This window comes from Chiroxiphia lanceolata, chromosome 10 (assembly GCF_009829145.1).
Source record: "Chiroxiphia lanceolata isolate bChiLan1 chromosome 10, bChiLan1.pri, whole genome shotgun sequence".
NCBI classification, from domain to species: Eukaryota; Metazoa; Chordata; class Aves; order Passeriformes; family Pipridae; genus Chiroxiphia; species Chiroxiphia lanceolata.
The window spans coordinates 15,504,491-15,531,526 of NC_045646.1; the positions used below are offsets into that span (position 1 = coordinate 15,504,491).

A 27,036-nucleotide genomic window follows, 5' to 3' on the forward strand; every position below is an offset into this window, starting at 1 on the left:
AAATTTACCACCACTTATAAGTAATGTTTAAACTAAGCAAATTCTCAACACAAATGTAGAGAGGAACTTACAGGATTACAGATGCTGTGCTAATTATATGCTAAGCTCTCCCAAAAGTTAAAAGGCAAAAGAAGGAAAAAAAAAAAAAAGTCAGGCATTAAGCAAAAACAGCTCCTTGCACTAAAACTCACCCAAGCACTGTTACATTATGATTCTTCTCATTCACAAGAACATTTAAAACGTTCAGACAACTTAGTACTAAGCAAAAGCCATTAAAATATTTATAGTGTTAAGTAAGTGCATCTGTTCCTTTTGTAATTAGGAGTGAAGTGGCAGTTTATGAAGTTTGAATCTGCAGCCACAGCAGGTTTAAGAGAGACCTTGTTAGGGACAATAAACCCTGGAGGAGTTATCACTGTAGGGGCTCTCTTGTGCCAGAAAAACAGAAATAGCAGTAATATGCTCACAAGTCACATAACATTTGTGTGCTGGAAGGACACGTTTTTATTCCGCACAATGTAAAGCAGATTCAGAAGATGACAGTCCTCTCTAACACATAATATACACAGCTAAGTGTACTTTGTAAAATTAAATATGGACTTATTGTTTCAAATACATTGATATCCATCAGCTCTTTTAAGGAATTGTTACCAAATCCAGATTAAACTCCCTTCAGGTAATGAAAAATCAAGCTGAGGCACTGCTTCCACAGCTCCACGCAATACTCACGGTTCAGAGCTGCAGCACATAAGAAGATTTAAGCACAAGTTAGTGAACAAAACTTGGAAATTTTCTTTACTGGCTTTCCTTAGGTGCTTGCCTGACATTTGAGACAAAAAAAAAAAATCTTTCTGATCCAAACAAACTACACAGTGACATGCAAGCTTCTGATACCCCTCATGTTACACTGATTTTACATCAAGAATCAGTGACAAATTTAACAGACTTAAGTCATCTTAAGTTTAATCAGCTTAGCTTTTCTCCAATTTTCTTCCCTCCCATTTAGACAGGAAGAAAAACTGTAGGAAGGATCCTATAGAGGAACTCACTCCAATCTTTAGTATTAAAATGCTCTTCTAACAAGACGATGACAGTTTACATGTTTTAACTAAAGGGCAACTAATTCAAGTAAAGCTTCCAGCATAGAAGGGATATTCTTCAAAAGGAAGCTGGAAGAAAACCCCACGTGTTCTTTACTGTTGCCTAAAGAAGTAAATATCAAACCAGAACAACAAGTCAGTATTCATGTGGAAAGTGGGCTGAACTAAATGAAATAATGATATTCCCCCAGTGTACATGGGTAGAACACAAAATCACCTCAGGTCCTTTCCAAGTTTGCAACAGCTTGTAGCAAAGGGAGACCAGAGTTCTGCTCACTGTAGGTAAAGTTGCTTCTCCTCTCACCAGGCAGAGCTAGATCTGACCTACAGGCAAAACTGAACAGTTGTTTCTGAACACATCTATGCCTTGAATATTTTATTAACACAGTGAAAAAAAAATATCTATCTAAATTAAAGATTTTTCATGATAGATTATATTAACAGAATGATTTTTTCTATAAAAGCACTAGTTTTCAGGTATACTGACTACAAACATTAAAAAAATTCATTAAAAAGCTTCAACAATTTGACAATAGACTTAGTGTGAATGCTGATGTGTTTTAACAAACTGCCCAACCAGCAAGATGATGCTTGTTTCACTAGCAGGGAAGATGAAGCTCTGAATAATTGCATAAAGTTAAAAATTGAAGCTTCAAGTATTCTGAGGTTTTGAAATCCATACTCAGAGCTGCCCACATACTTTTAGCATTTACTATTTTTCCAGTAAACCTTAAATTACACAATTAAATCTTTTTTCTTCATCACAGGAGACCCATCTAATTTTGTAAGAAGACCCAAGAGTACTCTCTGAATGCAAAGTTCCTGTTCAGCTTCAAGTTCTATTTGACTCATACCCTCCAAAAGTTATGATGAATAAGCTTCAAAGAGAGGTAGAAAAAATCCTGAAATAGGGCAAATCCAGGTTCAGTGCCAGGTTCCTGAGAACACTGCATTTAAAAAATTGTAGGGAATCAGCCAGCAGGGCTTAATGCAGAAAAATATATTTTTCATTTCTAAATCTCCTACTACAGAGGCAGGGTATTAAAACCACAAAAACCAGTACCCTCCTCCCCACTCCTGGTTTTGTTTCTATACTGATTCACAACTCCTTTAGTCTCCAACTCTTCCTTTGCATTTGGGTTTTCTCTCTCTGCTGCTGGGCAACTACTAGAGTAGACATTTCAGCACAAAAGGAAAGGCTTTTCATTACTAGTGTCCTAGAAGCAGCATCATCCCCAGCTGGAAGTAACTGCAAGTCAGGGCTGAATGTCATCTGTCCTCAAGGGATCATCTTATCTACTGCATGATGGATGTAAGTAAAGCCTGCAGCTGACTTTGTGTCTCAACAATCTTGTCTCCAGCTTCCCCTCTAACCCCGGGGAGCGATGGCAGGGAGAAGGTACCTCAACTGACTTGGACACCAGGGGGTTGTCAAGGTGGTATGAAAAACAGAACCTGCAACAACAGGCAATTTCACAATGTTTAAAATTAAAAGACACTAAATAAGTAAGTATTTAACAGTATAGAAGTTTAACATTTCAGGTTTCTGGTAACAAAGTAGTAAATTTAAATCTTTAATCATAATTTAAAATGAAGTCTAATTTACTGTAAAATTCACATGAAGGAAATCAGTAATTGTATTCTATCCTAACAGTCTATACACCTGTTTACTATCAGGTAACTGCTGCATCATTTACTTACTTGAGACCCAGAAATAAACATCAGAACCAGTTCAGTTTAATTAAATAGTTTAAGACTAGACTCATTACCTACTTAGGTTTTACATGCTAATTTTGATAGCTGAACCCTTTCAAAAGTTTATTTCTCCCCCCTCCCCCAACTGATAATCCTTATGTGTTTAAATTTAAAAAAAAAAACCCAAACAACAAAACAACAAACACTTGTACAGAATCTAGGGAGAACAGGAGTTTATTGAGTTTTACCTGTCTGAAAAGTGCTGGTGAAGAGTTGCCATTTCATGCTTTGTCTATATAGATAAGTCAAAAGAGAAATTGTTGCAAAAAACAAGCTCATTTGAAAACTGAGTGTTTTTCCAGAAGTTCTTACCATTCCTAAGTGAACACAAATGTGAAAAGTTTTTACATGAAGCGAATCCTTTTCATTGTCAGATGCAACATCTAAGTTCCCTCACAACTATTAAAATACTTTCAGGCAGTATTAATACACGGAGAAGCAATTAGTCATATCTTTAAGAAGCCAGGTATCCCAGCTCTAAAAGTGCATCATTTAAAACATTAGTAATGGAATATGTTAAAAGAACATCTCATTCAGTATTAATGCATGCCATTATTACAAAAATATCCATTGCATATTGTAGGAACAACAACTTTCTTTTGTAGACAACAAAAAGCATGCTGAATGGTATCAGATCAGTATAAATCTATTTTTAATGAGGTTTAAGACACTGTTCAAGTCCCATTAAGAGCAGCTTCCTCCAACTGTGCACCAGTGTAAACTTGCACAGCTGTTAAAAGTTTTTCACTAATGTGGCTTAGACTGGACTCAAACTTTTTTAAAGCAGGGCATTAAGACTGGATCTTTAAATTTAGAAATCCTTCATTTAATTTGTTTAAATAAAATAAAATATTAAAAACCACTGTAACAATTAGGTAAAAAAGCCTATTAAGTAACAAATTTAGGCCTAACTAGCAGAACGTACAGGTATTTACACAAATGTGGATTTGCTGTGATCTTTAATATTAAGAAGACATCAGAATGTGGACCATGTGCTCAAAAAAACACACCCCCCAAGACCAAACCAAACAAAAACCCTGGGGAAGAGTAGCATAAATCACATGTCAGCACAGCTGCCAAAGTTACAGCCAAATGGAATGGGTCAGCCTGGTTTAATGTGAGTATCAGGCACAAATAAACCAGTCTGTTTGTAGGCATTTTAGCAACTGCCTTTGGAGTTACACTGCAGGTAATCCACTGCAGGTCAACAGGATACTTCCATGAAGCAGCTGATGATGTCAATTTTCTAAATGGATGATGATGAAATACACACAAAGTCCAAGATGAAAGAGCAGATGAAGACATGAGACATGTTAAAATGATGCAACGAAACAGATATATAAATTAAACAGGAATGTTTAATCAAGACAATCCTTTCTTTTTCCTTTTTTTTTTTTTCATAAACAGAGGTTCTTCAGAAAACTTTTTAATTGGAAAATGAAAGCCTATTCCCACAATAGTGAAGCCACTTTTTTCAAGCAGCTCTGTTGTACAATTGTTACCATGACCCTAAACAATTTAAACTGTTTGCTATCGATATTTCTGAACTAAAAAGTTTTAAAATATTGTATAGATTTTATTTGTGCTCCACATATTACAAGCAATTAACAACACAAAGAAAGATTCAATTCCTCAGCTAGAACACCAAACTCTATACCAAGTATTACATGTACACAATACTTGCACAGTGACAAGCACAAGGAAGTACTAGTTGAGCACTTACTTTCAGAAATCCATACCAACTCTTAAAACTCATTTCAATTCTCCCACGCCACCCAGTCTACAATTTAAGGCATCTCCACTCAGCCATCCATCCACCCACCCACTCCCATCCACACAATTTAGGTTGGAGGTGTTTACTCTTACAAAGAACTCACTATGTCAATCAGGTACCATTTATTATTTATCCCTCTAACTGTGTCAGCATTGAGATATGACAGTTAAACCAGTGTTAAATCAATACAATATTTACAGAGCACAGCACATTAAGCTTGAGACACTCACTTGGGGGATAAAACCACGTTTTAGAAACAGGACAAAGGTCACCATTATTATGTGTTTGAAAACAGCTATTTACAGGTCCCTATGACATAACTATAGTCTGTACACTGTTCCAATGGGGCAGGCAAAAGCAGGATAGGCATTTATTTTAAGGGATTTTAAACATACAATTTGGAAGCATATTATTATGCTACCCTGAACGCCATAAACCACCTTAACATTCTCCAAGGTGGTCTCATATCCTAAGAATGGCATGTCCAGCTGATACAAAACAGACAACACAACATTTACTCTGTGGAGAATATTTACTCCAGCTATTCAGACATCTGAACTTTGAAGGTAATTCGTCCCAGAAACTTGTCACGGTCATCTTCGTTTTTTAAATTAGGTGAGCCCAGGATCTTGCACTCAATTGCTATTTCTTCTTTGGTACTGTTGGGGTGAATTGCTAGTTGAACAGCCACTAGAGGCTGTAAATAGTGAGCCTAGTAAACAGAAAGATGGGGAAAATATTTGAGAGACCAGAGTAAGTTAGCATTAAATTAACATCTAATCCATCAGAACAGTTAAGAAAAAAACTAATTAAGAACCCAACTTTTCAAAGCCCAACCTGACTCAGGTAAGACACTTTTTCTTCCAAGTTAGTCAGGTAAACATTCTTCATACTACTTCTTAACCAATCTATTAAAGATAATTTAATTCACACTATCTTCAAGAAGCATATGTCTTTACCCTTTTCTATTATATTAGGTCCAATTTTTCCAGAAACCTCCACTTGAAACAACCTCAGAAATCAGTATCTTCCTTCCAATCCATTCTGTTGTCTCTGTTGGGTTTGGTTTGGGGATGGGTGGGTGTAATTGCTGTAGAATCTAACTTTTCTAGCAAGGTTTTAAGTGTGATTCAACAAATGCCAATGAATCAGCTTCCCTCCTACCCTATGCCATTGTTGTTTGTTCAGCAAGAAACCATTCTAAAAGGTGTTCTCTGGTAGTTTTACACAGAGACCTTTCCTTGAACATCCTGACAGTATCCTTCCTGGTCAGTCATATTTGGTGGAACAATTACAACTGCTGACTTTGCTCCCTTATAATAAGAATTAAAATTTAAAAATGAGAGCAGAACCAATTATTTTTTTTCGTCAACACAATATTATACCTCATATCCAAGTCCATTACTCTTGTAAAGTGCTTATGAATTAAATAAGAGCTTATTTATTATACATTGTTAAGGCAGCATTTCATCCAATGTTCATAAAGTATTCCCATAATTTATTAATATTTTTAGGTCAATACTGCTGACTGCTGATTAAGCAAAATTATTTATTTTCCTGGTAAGAATTCATAAGTAATGGACTAAATAAAACACTGCAGTATTATACAAACATAAGCCTCAAATTTTAATTGAATAAAATCCCGTGTTAAGATTTTTTTCCCCCTCATTAATTTAAAGGACTCCTTAATACATTTCTGTTGCTTTTAGGCATCTTGTCTACCAGAGGAAACACTACAGAATACTCAGTCTCCTTTGCAAAAAGTGATGTCATGGAAGGGGATGTGCTAAAATCTTTAATATGAAGTACTAGAAGTAGATTGAAGTAACTGCTTTCACTGGATAGTGGTTTTACTACATGAGAAATTTTCCTGTGCTCCAATGAACTTCAGACTGGGAGGGGGAAATGCAGCAAGGCAAGGCACCCTCAAAACTTTCCAGCTGTAAGGGTGATAGCATACTTGAGGTACTGAATTTTCTAAAAATCAGAACTGAAATTCCCATGTTTCCTCAGGGAGAGAAGTCTTGTAACCACCAAGATTTTTTGAATAAGTACACAAATTTTTATGATGTTCTGAAAACAGATGTACTTCTACTCAACAAAAATTTGGGAGGCAAGAGGGTCAGCATCCTCATTAACTATATCAGATCATCTAAAAAAGGGAACATTCTCTAAGGTCAGCGAGTCTGGCTCATTGTACTGAGCAGCAAAAGACAAATAACCATCCTGGACCACAAGGATATCGGTGACTAAAAAAGAGCAGATGCTCTCAGTACTGATGCTACAGCCACTTCTTCATTAGGACAATGCCCAGATTATTTCCTCATGTCTGAGAAAGCATCTCTAATCTCATCAACCACTGTGCAATTTCTGCATATCAAATATTCCTTATGAGTACCTCATTACAAAGTTCAAACTTCAGAATCAATCTGATCTTGCTAACTGTAAATGCAAACAGAACCAAAACATTCACCACATGAAGACCATCATTAAGGCAGACTTACATGCAAGCTTTTCCCATAGTATGGAAAGTACATCAAGTCTATCAGACCATGAGGAGGAAAATAAGTTATAGCAACCATGCCTTCATCCTGTAATTGGAGACAGCAAAAAAAGCAAAAGTTAACATCTGCTTGCTAGAATTGAACACAAAATTAGAACTATAACCCAATGATAAAACACAAGATACCTAAAAAAAAAAAAAAAGGCAACTGACCTACAAACTTATAGAATAACTTTTAAAATACACTTATTTTTGGCAAATAGTTACATGCTGCACACATCTGCTACAGTAAGGATTAACAGTACTATTTAAATTAGCAATCAAGACAGCTTGCCTTCATGCTTTTCTTATGAGTCAAAGAAATGGCGAAGGGGGAAGAGGACATTCATTGTAATGAATAATTTAACAACCAAAAATCACCCCTATATAACTAAAATCCCAAGTATCCACAAGCAAGCCTGGATGTTTCCTTCAAATATGGGCCACCTAAAAAGAAATCCAAGTTTAAAATGGTGATGTTACCAGACTTCTGTGTCATCCCCACCTCAGAGGAACAACATATACACATGCATTCCTTCTCACTCAACTGTCCCCTACAATCCCAAATCTGGGAATAAGAAGTAGCTACCTACAAAGTTGCTGCCTAATTTCTGACTAAGGAGTCGCTCAATCTGTGAGATACAACAAATATGTGGATGTGACTGAGCAGTCCAGACACAGACACCTCTCCCTACACACAGTATTCTTCAGGATTGTGTATCCTGGCAGGATGTCAAACCACTAGGAAATGCCCACATCTAACATGACTTTCTGTAATGAGATAAATATATTACATAATCAAGGGAAATGCCATTAAAACAATCCCCCCCAATACTAAATGTATCTTCAGACCATCACTGCTTGTTCAGTGTAATACACAAGTTCAAAGTGTATCAGCAACTGTCATGGCCTTTTCTATACTACCACATACAACAGCTGTGATTTTGAACAGGTACTCTACAAAGTTCAGAAGACAACTCCAGTAAGATCAAAAAATAGTAAAGAACAAACCACAGCTTAAGATCACCTTCTTCTGACCTCCTTAAAAGAACATACAACATGTTTTTTAGGATATGGCCACATTCCCGTTCCTCAGTCTAAATTATTGCAATTCTTCAATACATGTTTATTAAGTATTTTGAACCTTGAGCTAGCAAATATAATTGCTAAGTAGAAATGTGTTGCTTTTCACCATTATACTTTATTTGAAGCTCATGCAGCCAAAAATACTAATTTTTCAAATATATTTTTGAAATAACGGTTAAATAATCAGAACAACACAGGAAAGATAAATAGTGCTTTCTGGAGCAGCTAAACACAAGGTATGCATGCAGTCAGAACTATATAGGCATTAGGCTACCAGTGCAATAACAGAGGGGTTCTGGGACATGCAGCTGCCTGTCTCATGCAACTGCTGTGGGGTTTGGGATTTTAATAATTAATTCTAATTAATATCCCTATACAATTAAATAAAAACAAACCAAAAAACACCTAAACAAGCTGCCTTTGCTGAAGAACTCCAAGAATCAGTCCACTAGAGAGTGTCACTTTATCTGCTTACCCTTTAGTTTCCACAAAGAGTTGCTGACAGCAAATCTAAAATAAGAAAATTTAGCTGGACAGATGGGACTTTTACCTCACTAACTTGGTCTTTATTAAAACTGTGTCTCAGAAAGAATAATTTTCCAGATATTAAAATAATATACAAAGACCCAAGGAAAGAACTTGGGCAGGAATGGTCTATTAATAACTTGAGAAGAAGAAATGGTATCACTGCACAAGATAAAGAGCAGTATGCATTAGTGGAAACTGTAAACCAACAAAGATTTCTGTCACAAAAAGCAGGTTAACTCAGATCCTGACTATGCTGACAGGAGCAAGGCATGTAGTGTTGTTCATACAACCATTCTTCATTCTTGTACAATAGAAAGTGATACCTAGTACAAAGTCAAGATGGTCACTAAACAGAAGAAATGAATGTATTTCAGAATTAAGGCTTTTTTTCTTTAGTTAAAAAAAAAACCTCCCATCAAATCTACCAGTTTTCAATAGAGGTAGTTTTAACTTGAAAGAATACTGCAACAAGATGCTCCAGTGCACATGAAACTGCACATCTCCAGCCCAAAAAAAAAGACCTAAAACGCTGATCTTCAAACTTCTTGGAAACACCATCTTGTGTTGGTTTGTTTTGCTTCGTGGAGATCACCAAGACTACAGCAGATCAATTCCTCCAGGGTGCAGAAGGAAGAACCAGCTGTAATTAGTGTCTGACACCGTGAACAGAACCTACAGACAAATACAGTGATGATGGACACCACTAAAAGGGCAGAGGCAGAAGCATCCCCAACTGTAAGTGTGCTTTTGAAATCAAAATTTGATTTTGAAATCACAGATCTACCTTTTTAATTTTCCCATTTAAAAAAAAATCCCATAGAAAAAGTACAGGGAGAAGAAAGAAGAATTGCCTTACAGGAGAATGCCTGAAGAACATAGATTTCACACTGAAAAATTTAAATGATATTTCAGGTGACAAAGACTGGCAGGATGTGCAGAGAGAAGCTATTAACCTCATTTTGCATGTGAGACACTTGTAAAAACTGAAGTTCCATTTAAAAGTCAGATGGTGTTAAGTCCAGGCAGACACTTGCCCAAATTGCTCTCAGTATACACAACAGTGATGCACACGAAGTTCCACCTGAGAAGAACTTTGTTACTGTGCAGTGACCGAGCACTGGAACAGGTTGCCCAGAGAGGTGCTGGAGTCTCCCTCACTGGAGATATTCAAGAACTGTCTGGACCCAACCCTGTGCCATGTGCTCTAGGATGACCCTGCTTAGCTCATCATCAGAGACCTTCTAACTATATTCTATCTTTATTAAATAAATTTGCTAAGTAATTTGTACTTATAGAAAAAAATACATATTATTTATTTCAAAGTATCTCAAAGGGTAAACAAAATAGTAAAAAAGCCCATCATTATCAACTAAGTTGTTATCAAACTTATTCTTTTCCTACTGAAACCAGCTAAGAGGATAGAAAAAGTCAACTAAGTTGTTATCAAACTTATTCTTTTCCTACTGAAACCAGCTAAGAGGATAGAAAAAGGATCATCTGTAATTTGCTTACTACAGCTTCTACCACTGTCTCATAGAGCATCCATACAAAAAAGCTGAAGAAATAGAATCATCATAAAATAGGATTATCATCAATATTTTATAAATCACTTGAACATTAGCTCTCAACACACCACAAGGCATTTCAGGTGGAAATGAAGATGATTGTCCTGGACCCCATTCAGTGTTTTCAATAAGGACTTGTGAGATGCAAAACTAAGTTCATTCACTGATGGGACCAGGCTGTAAGTAGTGCAAAACACTTCAGAGAACTTGATCCTTTTAAAATTATGATAAAGAATTACAGAGCAGGGATCAAAAATAGTAATATGAAATTCAACTTCAAGAACTCACATCTACAAATACAGACTGGAAAATAACCAAAAGAAAGATCTAAATATTAGAACAATTAAAATAAAGACTCAGTGTATTACAAAGAGCAAATTCACCTCGAGACACTTATTATTTCCAATGTGATTACAAAGGGAGAAACTGTGCCATTAACCATAGCTCAGCTAGAGGACAACCTCTGTCCAGTTTGGGTTATCACATTATGAAAAAATTATAAACTAGACAAGTCAAAGAAGAAAGACTATTAGAAGAAGCTTAATTCCTTTATTCTAAAAACCAAATAATTCCTTCAAGAGAACAACATCTTTTTTGAAAATGGAAGCAAAGAAATCAGTCTCAAATAAGAAAAGGAATCACCTTTGCTTGCAATGGACTGTCATGGAGAGATCAAAACTTTCAAAGACTCCACAAAAATCAAGTATTAAAACCTATGCCTACCACAGGTACCCAGGAAGAAGGCAGAAACCTTACGAGTATTTGTCTTGTTAACTGATTTCCCAGCCTACATTTTTACCAGTCACCTCCAGCTACAAGCCAGGACTGCACCCTTTGCTCAAGCTGCAAATTTACCAAGGGTTTCACTGTTCCCCCAGCAGTCTAGGAAAAATATCCGTAAGTCAAAGTAATTATTATAATTACCATAAAACATTCTGTAGAAATCCATTGGTACATAACAAATATGCATAATTAGCTGTTATTGTGAGTAGTTTATACTTGATTTGAAGGCAACTTTTACTTGAGCAGTAACATTAGTTTCCACACACAGTGTCTTACCCATCATTTACAAAACTGTCTAAGGTGCACTTGCAGCATGGAGAAAAAATAAAAATATAGGTTATGAAATGAGAAAATAAAATATAACTCACAATAAATAAATAAGATGACAAATAACATGTATGTATTTTCCACAACTCTACAGCAAGACAGGTAGCTCAAACACATTTAAAGATGAATGAACAACAACTGAAAAATATTTTTATAAGTACACTGAAGAAATTAAAGACACTAAAACTAAATTAGACATACAGCAAGATGAAAACCAAACAAAAATACGAAGTCTCTAACAAGAAGGAAAGAGTGAAATAAATTACTTCACTATTCATCCTACTCATAAGGAAAATTAACTACACACTTATTTCTTACATTCAGGACTGACCTTAGGTGTACACTGTATACGTGGTTCTCCTTCGGGCTTTAATCCAATTATCTAAAGGAGAGAAGGTTACAATATTTACAGATCTTTTTCCCCCTTTCCAATTTCACAGACTGAATTTGACTTTTCACCTCATTAAATGACAGCGTTCATACAGGGAGTAAATCTATTCAGTGTCATTTTTACCTGAACACAATTTTAAATTAGGGCAAAGATTTAAAGTATTGTTAAGTTAAACAGTTTACTCAAATTAACTCAAATAGTTACAGTAGCCACAGAAAAGACTGTTATTTTATATTCAGCATGTAGCATTAACGGTTCAACCAATTAGCAATTCAAGTAATGTGTAACATCACTAAAAAGTCAAATACTTAGTGAAGTTTTCATCACCTTTCATAGTTTAGGAGTTACAGAATGCATTACATCCTAGCTAGATTTCTGCACCACACATATGAAGTAAAACATACTTTACTTGCAGAGTGGTCTAGAATCCATTTTATAGAACAGTAAGCAAAAGCAAAAAGCAAATTACTTCTTAAAACAGGGGATTCAGATATTTTGATGCAAGTAGTCAAAGCCAATACTTCTAAGTATTAGAAAGCTCAAAAAGCTCACTTCACTCTACTCTCTGAAAACATGAATTGCCAGACCTTTCAGTAAATTACACTATTCTAGAAATGCAAATATCTCAAGTAGCAAACTGAACACTTATTTCAGTCCTTTCTACAGTCATTTTTCATACAGCAGTAGTTGGGAGAACTTATAATAAGAATTAAAAAGAAGCAGGCACTTACTCTGTTCATTTTCACAATCACACAGGGAGTTCCTTTGGAATACCCAAAATTCGTATCTTCCTTTCCAGAGCACTGCCCCAGATCAGAGAGGTTGAATCGACAGGCCTTTTTAACAGCAACATCATTTTGCTCAAAAATCTTTCCTGGTGTACAATCTATGTTTTGGGACTGCTTTGACTCATTGTATGCTATGAAACAGAAATAGCTTATAAGTCAATTGGTAGAAAACAAATAAGCAGCCAAAGCCTGCTGATGCCTATATAAGTATATAATTTGACAAGTGTTACTTGTCAAAGAGTTCTCTCAAAGAACTATTTTCAGAGCACTGTCTCTTACATCCGTCTTAAACACTTTTTTGAAGTCTATCAAGAAGTGGCACTGCACTTGAATGAAAGAATAAAAAGAGTATTACAAAAGAAGTAATACTGTCTTGCTTTTCAAACTGTAACAATAGTCACAACTTCATAAATTCCTGTACATAAACTTATTACATGTTCTAAACTAATAACATATTAAAATATAAACAATCAAGTTTTTACCTGGAAACTGAACCAGTTTTCTGTTTGCACATGTTTCTTTTACAAATGCACAGGAAAACTTCAAATACTTCAGTAAGTAATATTAAATGGCCTCTACATTTACATCAGGTAGTATAATTGGTTTTATACTAAGATCCCAAATTGTTTCTTTGTGTTTTGCGAGTACACAGATCACACTGCCACAAATGCTAATCTATTCACATTAAGGATTTTTTGGGGGGGTTTCCCCTCCCTTACGCTCCATCCCCCCTCATTAACAAAGTAAAATGGAGAAAGGGAAAGTTCATCCTCGATGCAAAACCCACAAAACTGCAGGAGGCAGGTAATCATGACATGCAGCATTCCTCCCAGGAGCCTTGGCTGAGCTCTGAAAGAAAAGCCTATTCATAGAAGCTTTTAGTAGGCACCAAAACTATGAATATGGAGAGATCCAAGAATAGCTTGTGTAGCTAACAAAGCAACTCATGCACACAGCACCTTCTCAGTTCCGATTTACAACTTTTAAGGGGTTAAACTTACTAATATTTTAATTGATTTCTGTATTAGTAGAATAAGTGTACATGCAGGCACATACATAGAATAACACATGACAAACTAATGATTTTGCCATCCTTCAGTCTTGCCCGTGTTACCTTTTCTCTGTGTTCTAAATTCAGTATTTTAATATTACTGCCCATAAATACTATGTATCGGGGTGAAAAGTAATAAATTGCAATTAATTTAATCTTTGTGTGCCTTATTTTTTCAAATAGACACTTAAGGTCTTAAGGCTACAGGATTCTCAGTTGTCAAATCATTTAGGTTAAGATTAATCAGGTAAGTCTTGATAAACTTTGCCTCCAAATACATGATGTATGTTATTTTACATTACATTCTCTTGGCATATGTAATTTCTACTTCTTACGGTATTTAAATAACCATGACACCAAAACACTGGACTAGGAGACAAAACTCTCCATTATGTACTCCATTATCCCTCCTGCCCAGGGCTCCCTGTCCAATACAGGCATCAATACTTACCTTCTTCTGTAAAGTATATACTTTAAAAACACACATATCTGCAGTAATCCTGAACTTGCAAGGGTCTCCATTAGCAACTAGTAACTACAAGCAAAAAATGAAAGTAATGTTCTCAACACAAAGATTCCTGAATTACTTTTGGAGTTTGAAGTAACTTACATTCAAGGAAATTTTTAAGTGTAGTAACATATTCCAAATATGACTGGCTGTCACTCTTGTTAAAGTAAAATTCCAATGCGGTGTCTGGCTTTGGTGAGATCATAAGTCCTTAAAAAGAAAAAGTGCAAGTTAGGAACTAAACGACTTCTCTTTCCTACACCACTCCAACCTATTCAATATACCCATAAACTGGAAAATGTGCATCTGTAAAGAAACATCAGGGTTACCCTTACATTCCACAGTACTGGAAGGTAGTTTGTATTTGAAGCCAGTTATCAAAATCAACATTACGTTAATTAATATTTAAATCCAACCCAGTGCATAGCTGCAATTCACAAAGCAAACCCAAGTGATTAGGAAAAGCGAAATTAGCAGCTTAATCAGCTTTAATCAAAGATTTTTACCAATTCACTTCCTATTTTCCATACTCAGCAAATTAAACTTAAATAATTGAAAAAATACCCAAAACCAGACCCAGAAAGCCTTCAGTTCAAGCAATGGTTCAAAGCTTCAGGCAGTATAGAGTGAAGCTATGATTGTATTTCTTTCATAGAAACTCACACAAAAAAGCATTTTAAAAATCTTGATTGTGCATGAAGATGGCTTGAAAGTTACCCCAATCAAAATAGACAAGCCAAGGTAGTTTCTGTTCTTCTCCTCCATGTCCTCAAACAGAAAGTTTAGGCACCATCTGTTTCACGGAGAACACAAGACACTTCATGAAGCCCTGGGCCCCTGTCCCTGGAGAGGTGGATGGCTCAGCCAGGCCCCAGGAATGCTCCGGAGCTGCCTCCAGGCCCTGCAGCACCAGCGTTCCCAGTGGGACTATGGCTCCACTTGGCTGCTGGCTCTGGGTACCGGAGCAGGAACCCCCCCAGCCAGGCAGCCAGGGCTGGCAGCAGGAACACGGACATGGATTACCGAGGGCTGGAGGAGCAGGAACCCCCCCAGCCAGGCAGCCAGGGCTGGCAGCAGGAACATGGACATGGATTACCGAGGGCTGGAGGAGCAGGAACCCCCCCAGCCAGGCAGCCAGGGCTGGCAGCAGGAACACGGACATGGATTGCCGAGGGCTGGAGGAGCAGGAACCCCCCCAGCCAGGCAGCCAGGGCTGGCAGCAGGAACATCGACATGGATTGCCGAGGGCTGGAGCGTTTGGCCAATGGATGAAAAAGGCACATGTGGAGTGTGGGTGGGCCCTTCACAGAGCTGAACTGTCCTTCCTCCCAGCACATGGCTCAAGAAAGGTGCAGTGTTAAATCTTAGGGATTTTTCTGTAGCAGGTGAAAGCAAAAGACACACTCCTTGCTAATACCCAGCCTGTGCCATCAGGAGTTGTCACTAACAGAGACAGCCAATGCTTCTATTATTCATCACAGCTTCAGCAGCAGATGAAATAGCACCACATCACCAGACACTGCAGAAGAGTTCAAAATCTCCTCAAAAAAGGGTGTGTGACTGATTGCTTTATTCACAGCATCTTAAGGTAATTTTAATTTAATATAAATAATTAGCACAGATAAAAACCCAGCAGCTGTGATTAAGAAGTGAGTGTCCATGCATCTGTCTCTTCAAGTATAGCTGAGAACTGACACTGCAGTCCCACCAAAAAAAAAACCCAACAAAAACCAACACAAACCCCCAAAATACCAACCTATATTTTATCAGATTAACTTTTTCCTAAGTTAGAATATTAAAATGGTTTGATCAAAGTCAAATTTGGCATAAAGAAGTTGCAATTACAGCAACTAATTGTATCAGCTTAGGATCCCACGCAGTTTCCTATTATATGGCAAAACCAATTAAAACTAGATTCCCAAATGAATAGAATTTAAGGCAGAAAACAAAATTCATCTCCCCCCAAAAAACTAAATAAATCAGGCCTTCTGAATATAAACTAAACATTTAAGATAAGAGCGCAATGGGAAGATAAAGATGGAAAACATGTCTTAATGTTGGATTCTTAATATGTTATACTGCAGGTAATCAATCACAGTAAGGTTTTTGAAAGCATACCAAAAGTGCAGGTCTAAGGCTTCACCTATAGAAATGACCAAGCTTCTCAAATGAAGGCAGGATTTACTTACAAATACTTTCAACTGGGAAATAATAAAGATACATACTAAACATTTATCACAGACAAACATCTTTCAGATTCTAAAAAAAAATCCAGATATAATTTAATGCTTTTTTACTCTAGCTCTTTTATAAGATTCCCAATAAATCACAGATCCTCTTTTCTGCAATAGCAGCAGTTATATTATTTCCATGGAAGCCACAACTAAATGCTTCAATGACTGACAGTCCATGCAAACCTACAAATACTATTTTAACTGCAGATTGCTTTGTACCATTACATTTTCTGGCCTTTACACTGATCTGGGATTCAACAAAATACAAGATAATTATTAGCAGGGCTGAAAAATCACTGAAGAGGTTTTACACACCAAGGGCTTTTGAGGGATAAGAGATTATTATTATTATTATCTATGTGTTTTTCAAAGGGAATAATGACAAAATAATTCAACTAGTCATCAGTGAATGAAACAATAATTTGGAGAGATTTATTGCTTCAGTGGAACTTCAGAAACATCCTAGGAGGAAAGGACTACTTGAATTTCAGTGGATCACAGTCTGCCTAAAGACTATGGTGTGAATTCTACAGAAAAAGCTATATGAAGGACTGATGCATAGACTGAGAGAGATGCAGGATTTGGGCTCTTCTAAAGGATCAGAATTAACAGCCTCAGCACAGGATCACATCTAAGACTGTAAGAGAGATTTTACATTATATTACAATTCCAAGAGGGATTTAAAAAAAATCATCTGGATCTGATTTATATCCCAGTGTACAAAGCAAGTAAAATAAAAATTGTAAAATAAATCAATTGTGAGATTTCCAAATATGTTTAACAAGAGTAAAACCATTGACCTACGCCATCCAGGTTTTGTGTGTAGAGTTTGTTTTTATAATTTAAAGTCTTACAGCCCGGAACATTACATGTTTCACTGCAAGTGAAAAATGACAGAGTTAAAGAGGAACATTGAAACAGAGACAAGCAATTTTATTAACTTTTATGTATGAGCTACTAAAGACATGGTTAATAAAAAGATTTAATTCAGAAATGTTATAGGAATTCTTAAATTAAAAACTAATTGTGGCATAAATAACTTTTTAAACAAACATCCCCTATGACTTATTTCAAAGTCAAGGAAAATACCCTGAATTGCAAGAGAGAAATGTCATTCAAGTCCAGTATTAAGTCACAGCTCCTCACAGTTCCATCCACTACCGAGGTTCTGACTTCCACAATGGAAATGGGGAGTAATGGTCAACTAAGCCACCTTCTTTTTTTCCCCATTTTTTTTCTTTTTTTTTAAATTATTCTTTGCAGCATCTAGCCCATTCTTAGCTTGAAAAAACAACACAAATCCTCAAAATCCCTTACAAGACAACACTTGTTAGAGAAGGCCAGAATACTACACCAAACAAATTCTGTTCAGAATCCAGAGAAGTTTATCACATTGGTCCAACTGTGGCTTGCTCACACAAAGATTACTGTATCATCTTAAGTGTGGATGCAGCTACAAGATGTTGGTCAATTTTAAGAGTGCTGAGCTTAGAGAAAGGGGAAAGTAGTTTTTAAAATAAAGTTGTCTCACTTCCACCAAAATATTAATATTGCACCATTTAGTTTTGTGTTTTAAACATAAATTCGGTCCCTAAAAAGACAAGTTATTAGAAAAACTGAGATATCAAATGTTCAAGTGGCCAGACCATTTAAGTTGCATATACAAATCAAATACTTACACATTCTCCAGAAACAGTTACTAGAACACACTAATCTCTTTGGTGTAGTTAAAGTACACAGAATCAATTTTTAAATCTTTCAGAGTGAAAATTCTTAATATTTTTCCAATATGGAGATATACCAAAACAGAGCCTATGTCAGAATTTTGTGATATATTTTAAACAATTTAAAAAAAAAAAAAAAAAGTTAAAAAACGGTGGAAGGGAAAAGAAAAAAAAAAGACAACCACCTTATTACTCATTCTTACTTGTGTAGGGCTTTTGTCTGTCACATACAGCTCTCTGAACCAGCCAGCAGTGGGACCAGATGAGCATGTAAACAAAAGGAGCATCAGCTCCAGGAAGCAAGACACCACCTTTAGTGGCAGCTACATGTTACATGGACTTGGCTTCATCACACAACAGGACCCTCTCTCTTTAGTGGATCCCTACAGAACAGGCCAACAAGCCCTGGAATCCACAGACATTCCACGTCAATTGAAAACTACCTAATTCTGTACTAAAAACTCCCACAGACCTTACACAGATCCCACCCACAGCACAGCCTTCCTGTACCTTCTTCAAAGTGCCAAACACTAATCAAGGTGGCTGTCCATCTCAGCCAAAAGAACTGGTTTATGGTACCTTTAAAGCAATTTGATTCAATTATAATCCCATTTCTCCAACAGCATGTTCTCTGGATTTGCAGGTAAAATTGTGTTCTAGATACAGGACAAATTCAACTGAAAAGAACTTAGAGGAAAACACAGCAAAAATTAGAACATACACACAAAAAGCTGCTGACTGAATTTATGCTATAAGCATATATCACTTGCCTCACATCAGGTCTTACCTTTGCAACCTGCAAGTAATTAAGGAATAATCACAGTTTCCCATAAGTAGTTCACACTTCCAACAAGCTCTCAAATGAAACTTAGCTGTTAAATCAGACAGAGGTTTACGAAAAAATAAATACAGTGTTACCTGGACTAGAAATCCGGTCACGGTATTTTGGTATATCACTGCTCAGTGTCTGAAGCATAACCCACATTGTGAATGTGAAGAGTGCTGCTAGGAAGCCATAGAATACCAGATAGAACAGTAAGATCAATCCTGTAAAGACAAAAATTAAAATTAGTATTTTTGTTTCATCTAATTCCATTATCTATTTTGAAAATAAAACCAGGAAATAAGCAATACAATGTCTGTAGCTGTAAATATGCCTCCAGCATACATACATAATGCACAGTGCACAACAATGCATACGAACAGGTTTTCTTAATACTTTCTGATTCTTAAAACTTACAGGGCATTTTAGCATTTCTATTTTTAAGAGAGCAGCATTAAAAACTGCTCTTTGGGCTACAAAGGAAAACTGGCAAAGATGACTAAGCAATGCATGAGGAAAAAAATTAAGTTTCACGTATTTAAGGGAATTTTAGGTTTGTATCTGGAAAGGAAAGGGTGGTCGGAAAGATGAAAGAACTGAGTGAAGAGATATAATTATTAAACTGGATCTAAACCAGGCAGGAAGCAATTAGTGCTTTAAAAACATAGTTGATACATGAGGAAACTCCACACAGAGCATTCATTCACACACAGATCCTGTTACAAGAGACTCCTCAAGGTGAAAATGCTTTCTGCTGCAGATTTTTGAGAACAAAACCAAGCCTTCTATTCAGATTTATCAAGTCTTTGCCTAACACATCCACCTGCTTTACCAATCTACCTCAGAGACCCAGCAACCTCACTGGAATTCACCAGTTACACAGATGTTACCAGCTTCAACTTGTTTCATTACTCTGGTATACAATCCCAACCTAAAAGAGTGCATGATTCTGTTTTAAGACTGAGCACCTGAGACTTAAGGACACATGCACAGACATTGTCAAAAAGTATTGAGGAAATCAGATGCTTGAACACAGAGCCATCTTCAAAACCTCTCTAACTCAAAAACATAACCAAATGATGACAGAAATTCAATTTTTATAGAACAGTCTAGCTATATAAGGGTGCTATCAGAAGCCAGAGATATAACCCAGGTAAAGACAAGCACATAAAACCATTACACAACATCCTATCAGTGACACTTGATTAAATGCAGTATTTTTCAGCCTTCCATAGAAAAGGACAGAGCAAAAGCAAACATGACTGTATCACAGTGATATGTACTGTCCACTGGAAGATGACAGAAGGAAGCCTAATGCTTGGCTCCTGTCCCAGAAACTATGATTGCATTTTGCACTGGAATATTCAGTGCAAATATAAACCACAGTAACCCATGACTGCTAAAGATGCAAGTACCTGTTATTACTTCTGAAAGAATTCAGTGTACATCTATTAAAATAATGTGGTGATTCCCAAATTATCTTTAAGATAAATTCTCTCCAGAAACCAGCTGAATGTTATTGGATTTTTGGTTTGGTTTTAGTTTTTGATTTCACGTATTGATAAAGTTACCCATCTGCAAAGTCTGAGAGTGATCAGGTATTTAAAATATATTTGGAACCAATGAGATACAAGATTCTATGCAGAAATTAGAAGTAGAACAGTATGCAAACACAAAACCAAGCTTACTCTATAATGAACAAGAGAGCTTGACATCTACTATAAACTATCTAAGGCTACTTAGGAGCTATTTAGGTGCTGAAAAGAGAATATAAAAATAAATAGTAGAAATCCTAGTCAACAAAAATTGCATTTGTATTTGTCACAACAGCAATTTGCTTTACTTATAAGGTTATAATTGCTTTAACTGGATCCAAACCAGAACAAGGATCTTCTAATTAATACTCAGTGTATTCTGGGCATCCCAAACAAAAAAGCTCCCTTACAAAACCTTAGGTCAGCTCTCACATGGATCCCTGTAAGTTAATCAATTATTGAATACACTTTCATCAAGCTGTCTAGAAAGTACACTTCCCATCAAGTGACCAAGACATTCATCAAACAGTTCCAATGGAACAGAAAAAGAGTTTGACACGTAAGACAAGACAAGCAGTTTCCATGGAAATTAGTGTAAAAGCAAGAAAGTCAGGGAAATCTTTTTTTCATTGAGCTATTTCATAATACACCGTTATTTTAATCTCTAAAAGATTATGCCAAACTTCATTGGAAAAAAACCCCAAATTAAAAACAACCCCCTGCCCACTTGTTTATTACTGATGGGCACAACATCACCTGGTGTGCCCCTCTAAGCAGACGTGGCCCTAAGCACAGTCCTGCTTTGGGCTGACACCACCGTGGCACCTGCATGACTGCCTGGGGCCTCATTCAGGAGCTCCCTGAGGAGCAGATCCAGGCCTGCTGCAGCTCCTCCTTTGTGGGGATGGTGCCCACCCACAAAGGCCCCCTACTGCACTGGGGCAGGGGGTGCTGGGACCCCCTCCCCTCCAGCAGCAGGGGCAGGGCAGAACCGTTCTGTGGGCAGTCCCTGGGGAGCCCCTCCATGCCCAGGGAGGGAGTGCCAATACTGGGGACAACAGCGCCAAACTGGGGATCGACTCCGTGCGGGGACCACAGTGCCCACAGGGCCTCACCCAGTCCCTCTCCCTCCCAGCAGCACCCCCTCCACCGGGAACATGCAGCAGGATGAAGGCTAGAAAGGCTGTTTTATTCAGAGCCCTGAAACTCTGCTAAGCTCCCCCAGTCCAGCAAAGCACGCATGTGTGTACAAACACACAGATTATTTTTAATTCTTATTTTAATATAGCTGGTAAATGCACTGCACTGAGCACTAAGCTGCCCCATTTATGCTACTTTGCCACATTAAAAAGAGGGAAAAAACCCAAACAACAAAAAACTTCTCTGCAACTTCCAACAGCCCCGAACTGAGTAAGCTGCTCTTTGTGAGCCTATTAGTACTAATTATCCTAAGCTAATCACAATGAGCAAGCCACAACCTGTCAAGAAACTCTGCCAAAATAACTTCACATAACACTGGATTTCTTGTCAGAAAACAAGATGTACCCAAGTACCAGTGAAAAGCTATCCTCCACATTTACTCCATGGAAAGTACAGCTACCACGTCACGCAACTCAATTCAATTGTTGCAGAACATCTCCTTACATTAAAACCATAACATAAGAAAAACTAAAACCAAAATTCTGCATTACAGTTTACCTAGTTGTTTTGGTTTGGTTTTCTTTTTACAGGGCATCACAGTACCAAAAAACCCCTTCTTCGTGTCCTAACCACAAGAACAAGCAAGTCAAAGCTGGAAAACTGCTATTTCTGAACCAATGTGCTGGTACCATCATTAGCTGGAATTCACTTGCAGGGATCAAAGCACTTCTCCACTGTTAAAATTAGAATTTCTGACTGGTGAATGCAAGATATCACCTGGCCATCATTTCCACGATGAACACACGCTTTCCACGCTTTACATGGCAAAGCTGATAAAAAAAAAAGCATGTCAGTCTGGCATTAACCAGATTGGTAAATCTACCTCATGCAATACATAGGGAGATATATCCAGGTATCAGTACACACACTGACAGAGACATGGAAGAAACTATTCAACATTACCTGTAACAGCAAAAAATTAAATGCTGTCTTTCCAGTTTGTTGGATCCCATGCTGCACTGATCCTATCACCTGCATGACCATTCTTCAGCATCTTTAACTAGTGATATTTAAATACCCAAGTAATGTTCCTACTGACTACCACCAGTGCCAGGAACATCAAGGAATTTTAGTCCACCTGCAGATGGATTTCTTTCCTTAAACTAACATAAGTATACATTTTAAATAATCACTGATCATGTTTCAATTTTATTTCTCACACACTTGAGAATTACTGTTTTCTAGATCCGAGGAACAGTAGAGGGAGGAAGAGGAAGACTTGGAAGAAATATAACTTCAGTCCCATGTCATATTTTACGTCACAACAAGCCAGGGCTCCACATATAACATGGCTACACCTCAGGAGACAATAAAAACCATCAAGTGCAACACTTGCAAAGAACCACAAAAGCCAGTGTCTGATGCCATGATTAAGCATTTAGAACACAAAAAACCCTAAACCCCCCAAATACCCTCACTGTACCACTAGAGCTTACTGATACCTGCAACAAGAAAAGGCAAGATGCCTTTTTTCAGTGATCTGCACCAGGAAAAATATTCTACTGCAATAGCAGTGATGCCAGAATGCTTAATATTATATTACTTGTAAAGAAAGCTAAATTACAGTAAACCCCTGCTCAAAACACTGAGAGAGAACACAGATGATTTGACTCAGAAAAGCAGCTAAAACTTTAACAGCCCTGTATGTGCAACCAAGAACTCAGTGAAGACAAAACAGCAAAACTGGATCCTTTGCTGTGGCTACCAATCAAACTGTATATCCACTGACATGGTGGAAAACTTTCCTAAAAATAAGGTGTTGGGTTTTGCTGGTCAGGTTTTGTGTTTGTTTGTAATTACAAACACATATTTGTGCACTGAAGGATACAACTACCCACTCAAAAGAAAATTCAGTAGGTCTGACTTTCTATGTACTTCAAGACAATGCCACCTCTACCTCAAATACCTTGACACAATCACCTTTACAGAAAGACTTAAATACACTTGACATCACATCTAGTGTGACCACAGATGATGTACTAGAGTCTGTATTGCCTTTCTTTTTTGGCACTACTTATTTTTCTGTAACCTTGTGTGAAAAGAATTTACTGCCTATCCTGTAAGGCTATGGACACACCTGACTGTGTGGTGAGCACCCCATTACAGTATGTTCATGATGATCTCACTCCATTCCTACTCTAATTCCAGGCAGACACAGCACCTTGCCATTACAGGCAGAGTCAAATGCTGATCTTCCTTTTACTTGCAGAAAGGCCCCATATGGCAGTCTGCCAAGTGCTCTTTCTCTGCCCTACCTGATTAAATTCTGGGTGGACCCCAGCACTGATCCTCATTGCCTTCACTTCTGCAAGGGCTATCAGCACTCCTCAGCCTTTCTGCTGGGAATGCCACCACCTCAAGTCATCAACAGTCTTTCCAGCGTTTTCTGTCTCTTTAATACAACAAATGATTATGCCAAATAATTAAAAATAGGTTTGGGGGGGAGGGTGTGTAGGTTTGGATACCAATTTGTGAAAGATTCAAACTGAATTATCCCTCAAGTCTGCAAAAGATGTCAAATTCCCCAACTATTTTCCACAAGAGGAGACATGGAGTTTTCACCAAACTGAAACAGGCAACCCTTTACCAAACTCTAAGAGGCAACATACCTCTGTTACATGACAAATATGAGTAGAGGAGCTACTTGTGTTTGATCTCTTCACAAATTGCTGGTGTAGAAATGGCAGACAGAGGAGTACTCCAATGCCACAGCACTGGGTTTCACGGAGAATCGCTGCCTTGCAGTTACAATTTACATAAGCCCGGGGGACTGTCTCAGACTAGGGCAAAACATGCACATACTGTGAATAATTATTTAACAGTTTCTCTACTGCCTGTGTCTTATTTCTGCAAGGAAGACGAGAATATGCACAGAAGAACCAGAGCCAACTGAATTCTCATCGTGCTGCCCCTGGAGACTTGAAAACCCAGCAGACTGGGAACCAGAGCTTTCCTCTTCTACCTCCTTCGCCTTTCAGCCAGGAGACCAGCAACAGAAGAGGAACACTTGTCAGTGAGACAGGTCTAAGCTCACACCAGTATTGCAAGGGCAGAAATGAGACCAAACCCTGCACGTTCTTCTGTGCCAACAGAGCCACACAATTAGTGTCCTGCTATTAAAAAGTGAAACCAAACACAGAGCCACACGCCACATCCCAAAACACTCAGACTATAACTAAACTAAATTAAACAGACACAGTATGGTAATCACAAAATGCCAAAACAAATATTGATGAAAAAATACACTGAAAATTTATAGTGACACTAAACATAGTGACACCTCCTAATGTCCAGGCTGAGGAAATGATACATAGCACTAACTACATGCCAGTCACCTAATCCACTAAAGAAAACTTATTAATGAAGTACAACTATTCCAATTGACTGTACACAGTAAAATTATTCAAATTGTCTATACATACTTTCTCAAAAACATCTTTTATCTAGCAGCTGTAGAAACTCAAATACCAACTAAGTTGTCTCACTTATGTTTCAAGTGTTATCTATGGGTCTGGGACTAACATAGACTAGGAACATCCTAAGTGACTTGCCCTACTAGACAGGTTTAAACAGACAAGGTGGTTTCATCTTCACTTTTTGTTGAAAAAACTTACAAGCTATTTCTAACATGCCTACAGTCTGTTCTCCTCAGACTCATGACACAGCCAGACTTCTGCAATCCACACACCCAGCCCACGCACTTGAGGAAACCTGCCTGTACAGAAAGATCAGTAGACAACAGCATAGTGGAAATTTCCTCTCCTTTGCTATTCAAATGGCAAAGTAGCTGCAAGCTCTTATTTCCATCTGAATGGAGGAGAACTCCTGTCAGAGCTCGGGCCCTCTCCTGACAGACAGGAGATACTGGCACGGCAGAGAAAGCACACCCCATGCACAGCCCGCTTAAAGCTCCTCCTCACTATTTCAACATTAGTATTCATTGAGATTGTGTCAAGGCCAAGGATGTATTGGCCTGTTCCTTTACACCACGCTGAGATTCTTGTTGGTTTTGTAAGGACAACGTTTAAGTATCCCAACTACATCCAAGTTTTGGGAGGACACGCAGCATTTTCTGAAGTCAGTAAATATGTCCCGTGAGGGCTGAAGAAACATCCTAATATTAAGCATTTGTACGGTTTAATATGAGAAAACACACTCGGAAAATATAAATATTTTTACTGGAAGCAACGAGATTATGATAACATGCTTTCCAGCTCAGAGGAAAGCAATGGGATGACTACCTGAAAATAGGAAAACAAACACTGCCTTCACAAGCTTTACTGGAGAGCCTTCCTTTGAAAGCTTCCTTTAAGAAAATAAAAGGCCCAGAAGCCCCACGCGGGAACAAATTTAGCACGATGACGCACAACGACAGACAGCGCTCACTCTGGAATCGGGGCTCATGAACTTTTTTGGGGTTTGGGGTTTTTCCTGTGCTCCCCCTCCCCGTCCCACAGCTACAAGTACAAAGGCAATTTGCGCCCATTCATTCTGGATTCCCTGCGCCGCTGGAGCGCGGGGGGGGCGCGCTGGGAAGGGCTGGAGCGGCGGAGCTGCCCCGGCACGCGCGGGCTGCGGGGGCCACACCGCGGGCGGGGCCGCCCCGCACCTCGCCACCCAAGGCCCGTCACGGCCGCACCGCGGCGGCCCCCGGGGCGGCCCGGGCGAGGGAGGAGCCGGCGGGCGCGGACCGGTGCCGGGTGGGCGGTGAGTCGGCCCGGGGGGCGCTCCGGGAACTCCCGTTCCCACCCCCGACCCCCGCCCCCGCTGTCACGGACGGCGCTATTTTTAGCGCGGCGGTTGTAGCGGGCGCCGGGCGCGCGCGCCGCGCGGGGCCGCCTCACCTGGCGCGCGCCGCCCCCGCATCCCCCCGCGGGGAACCTCCCGCATCCCGCCCCCGCACCCCCCCCCCCACCCCCTGCCCTCTCCTCCCGCGCTCGGCCCCGCTCCCCGCCGCCCCTCGACTCCGCCGGCGCCGCGCCCCGCCCCGCCCTTGTGCCCCTTAGGGCGGCAGCGCTCACCCCAGCTCTTAGCCGTGCGCCCCAGGAACTCGCCGCTGCTGGGGTTGTAGATGAACTGCCGCCACTCGGCCATGCTCTGGCGGAACGGCTTCTTCGTCTCCTTGGACATGGCGAGGCGAGCAGCGGCCGCGTCGCGCACCCCGGCGGTGGAGCCTCCCCGGCAGAGAAAGCCGCAGACAGCGCCCGCTCCCAACCGCTAAGTAAGTGCGGCCGCGGCGCCCGGCGGGAGAGCGGGCGGGGGCCGGCGCGCGGGGCCCGTCCCGGTTCCGCCCCTCGCCCTTGGTCCCGCCCCCGCGCCGGG

The 27,036-nt window shown here is 38.9% G+C and overlaps 1 protein-coding gene across 1 annotated transcript; it reads right to left on the reverse strand.

Moving 5' to 3' along the window:
- Nucleotides 1–3,013: 3,013 nt before the first annotated feature.
- On the reverse strand, nt 3,014–27,022 carry ATP1B3 (ATPase Na+/K+ transporting subunit beta 3). The gene is made up of 7 exons (XM_032698332.1): nt 26,736–27,022; nt 19,075–19,203; nt 14,301–14,408; nt 12,583–12,770; nt 11,792–11,842; nt 7,134–7,220; nt 3,014–5,341 (listed from the first exon to the last, which is right to left on the reverse strand). Exons 1-7 carry the CDS (start codon nt 26,842–26,844, stop codon nt 5,171–5,173), a joined length of 843 nt encoding a protein of 280 aa, XP_032554223.1. The 5' UTR covers nt 26,845–27,022; the 3' UTR covers nt 3,014–5,170.
- Nucleotides 27,023–27,036: the final 14 nt, after the last annotated feature.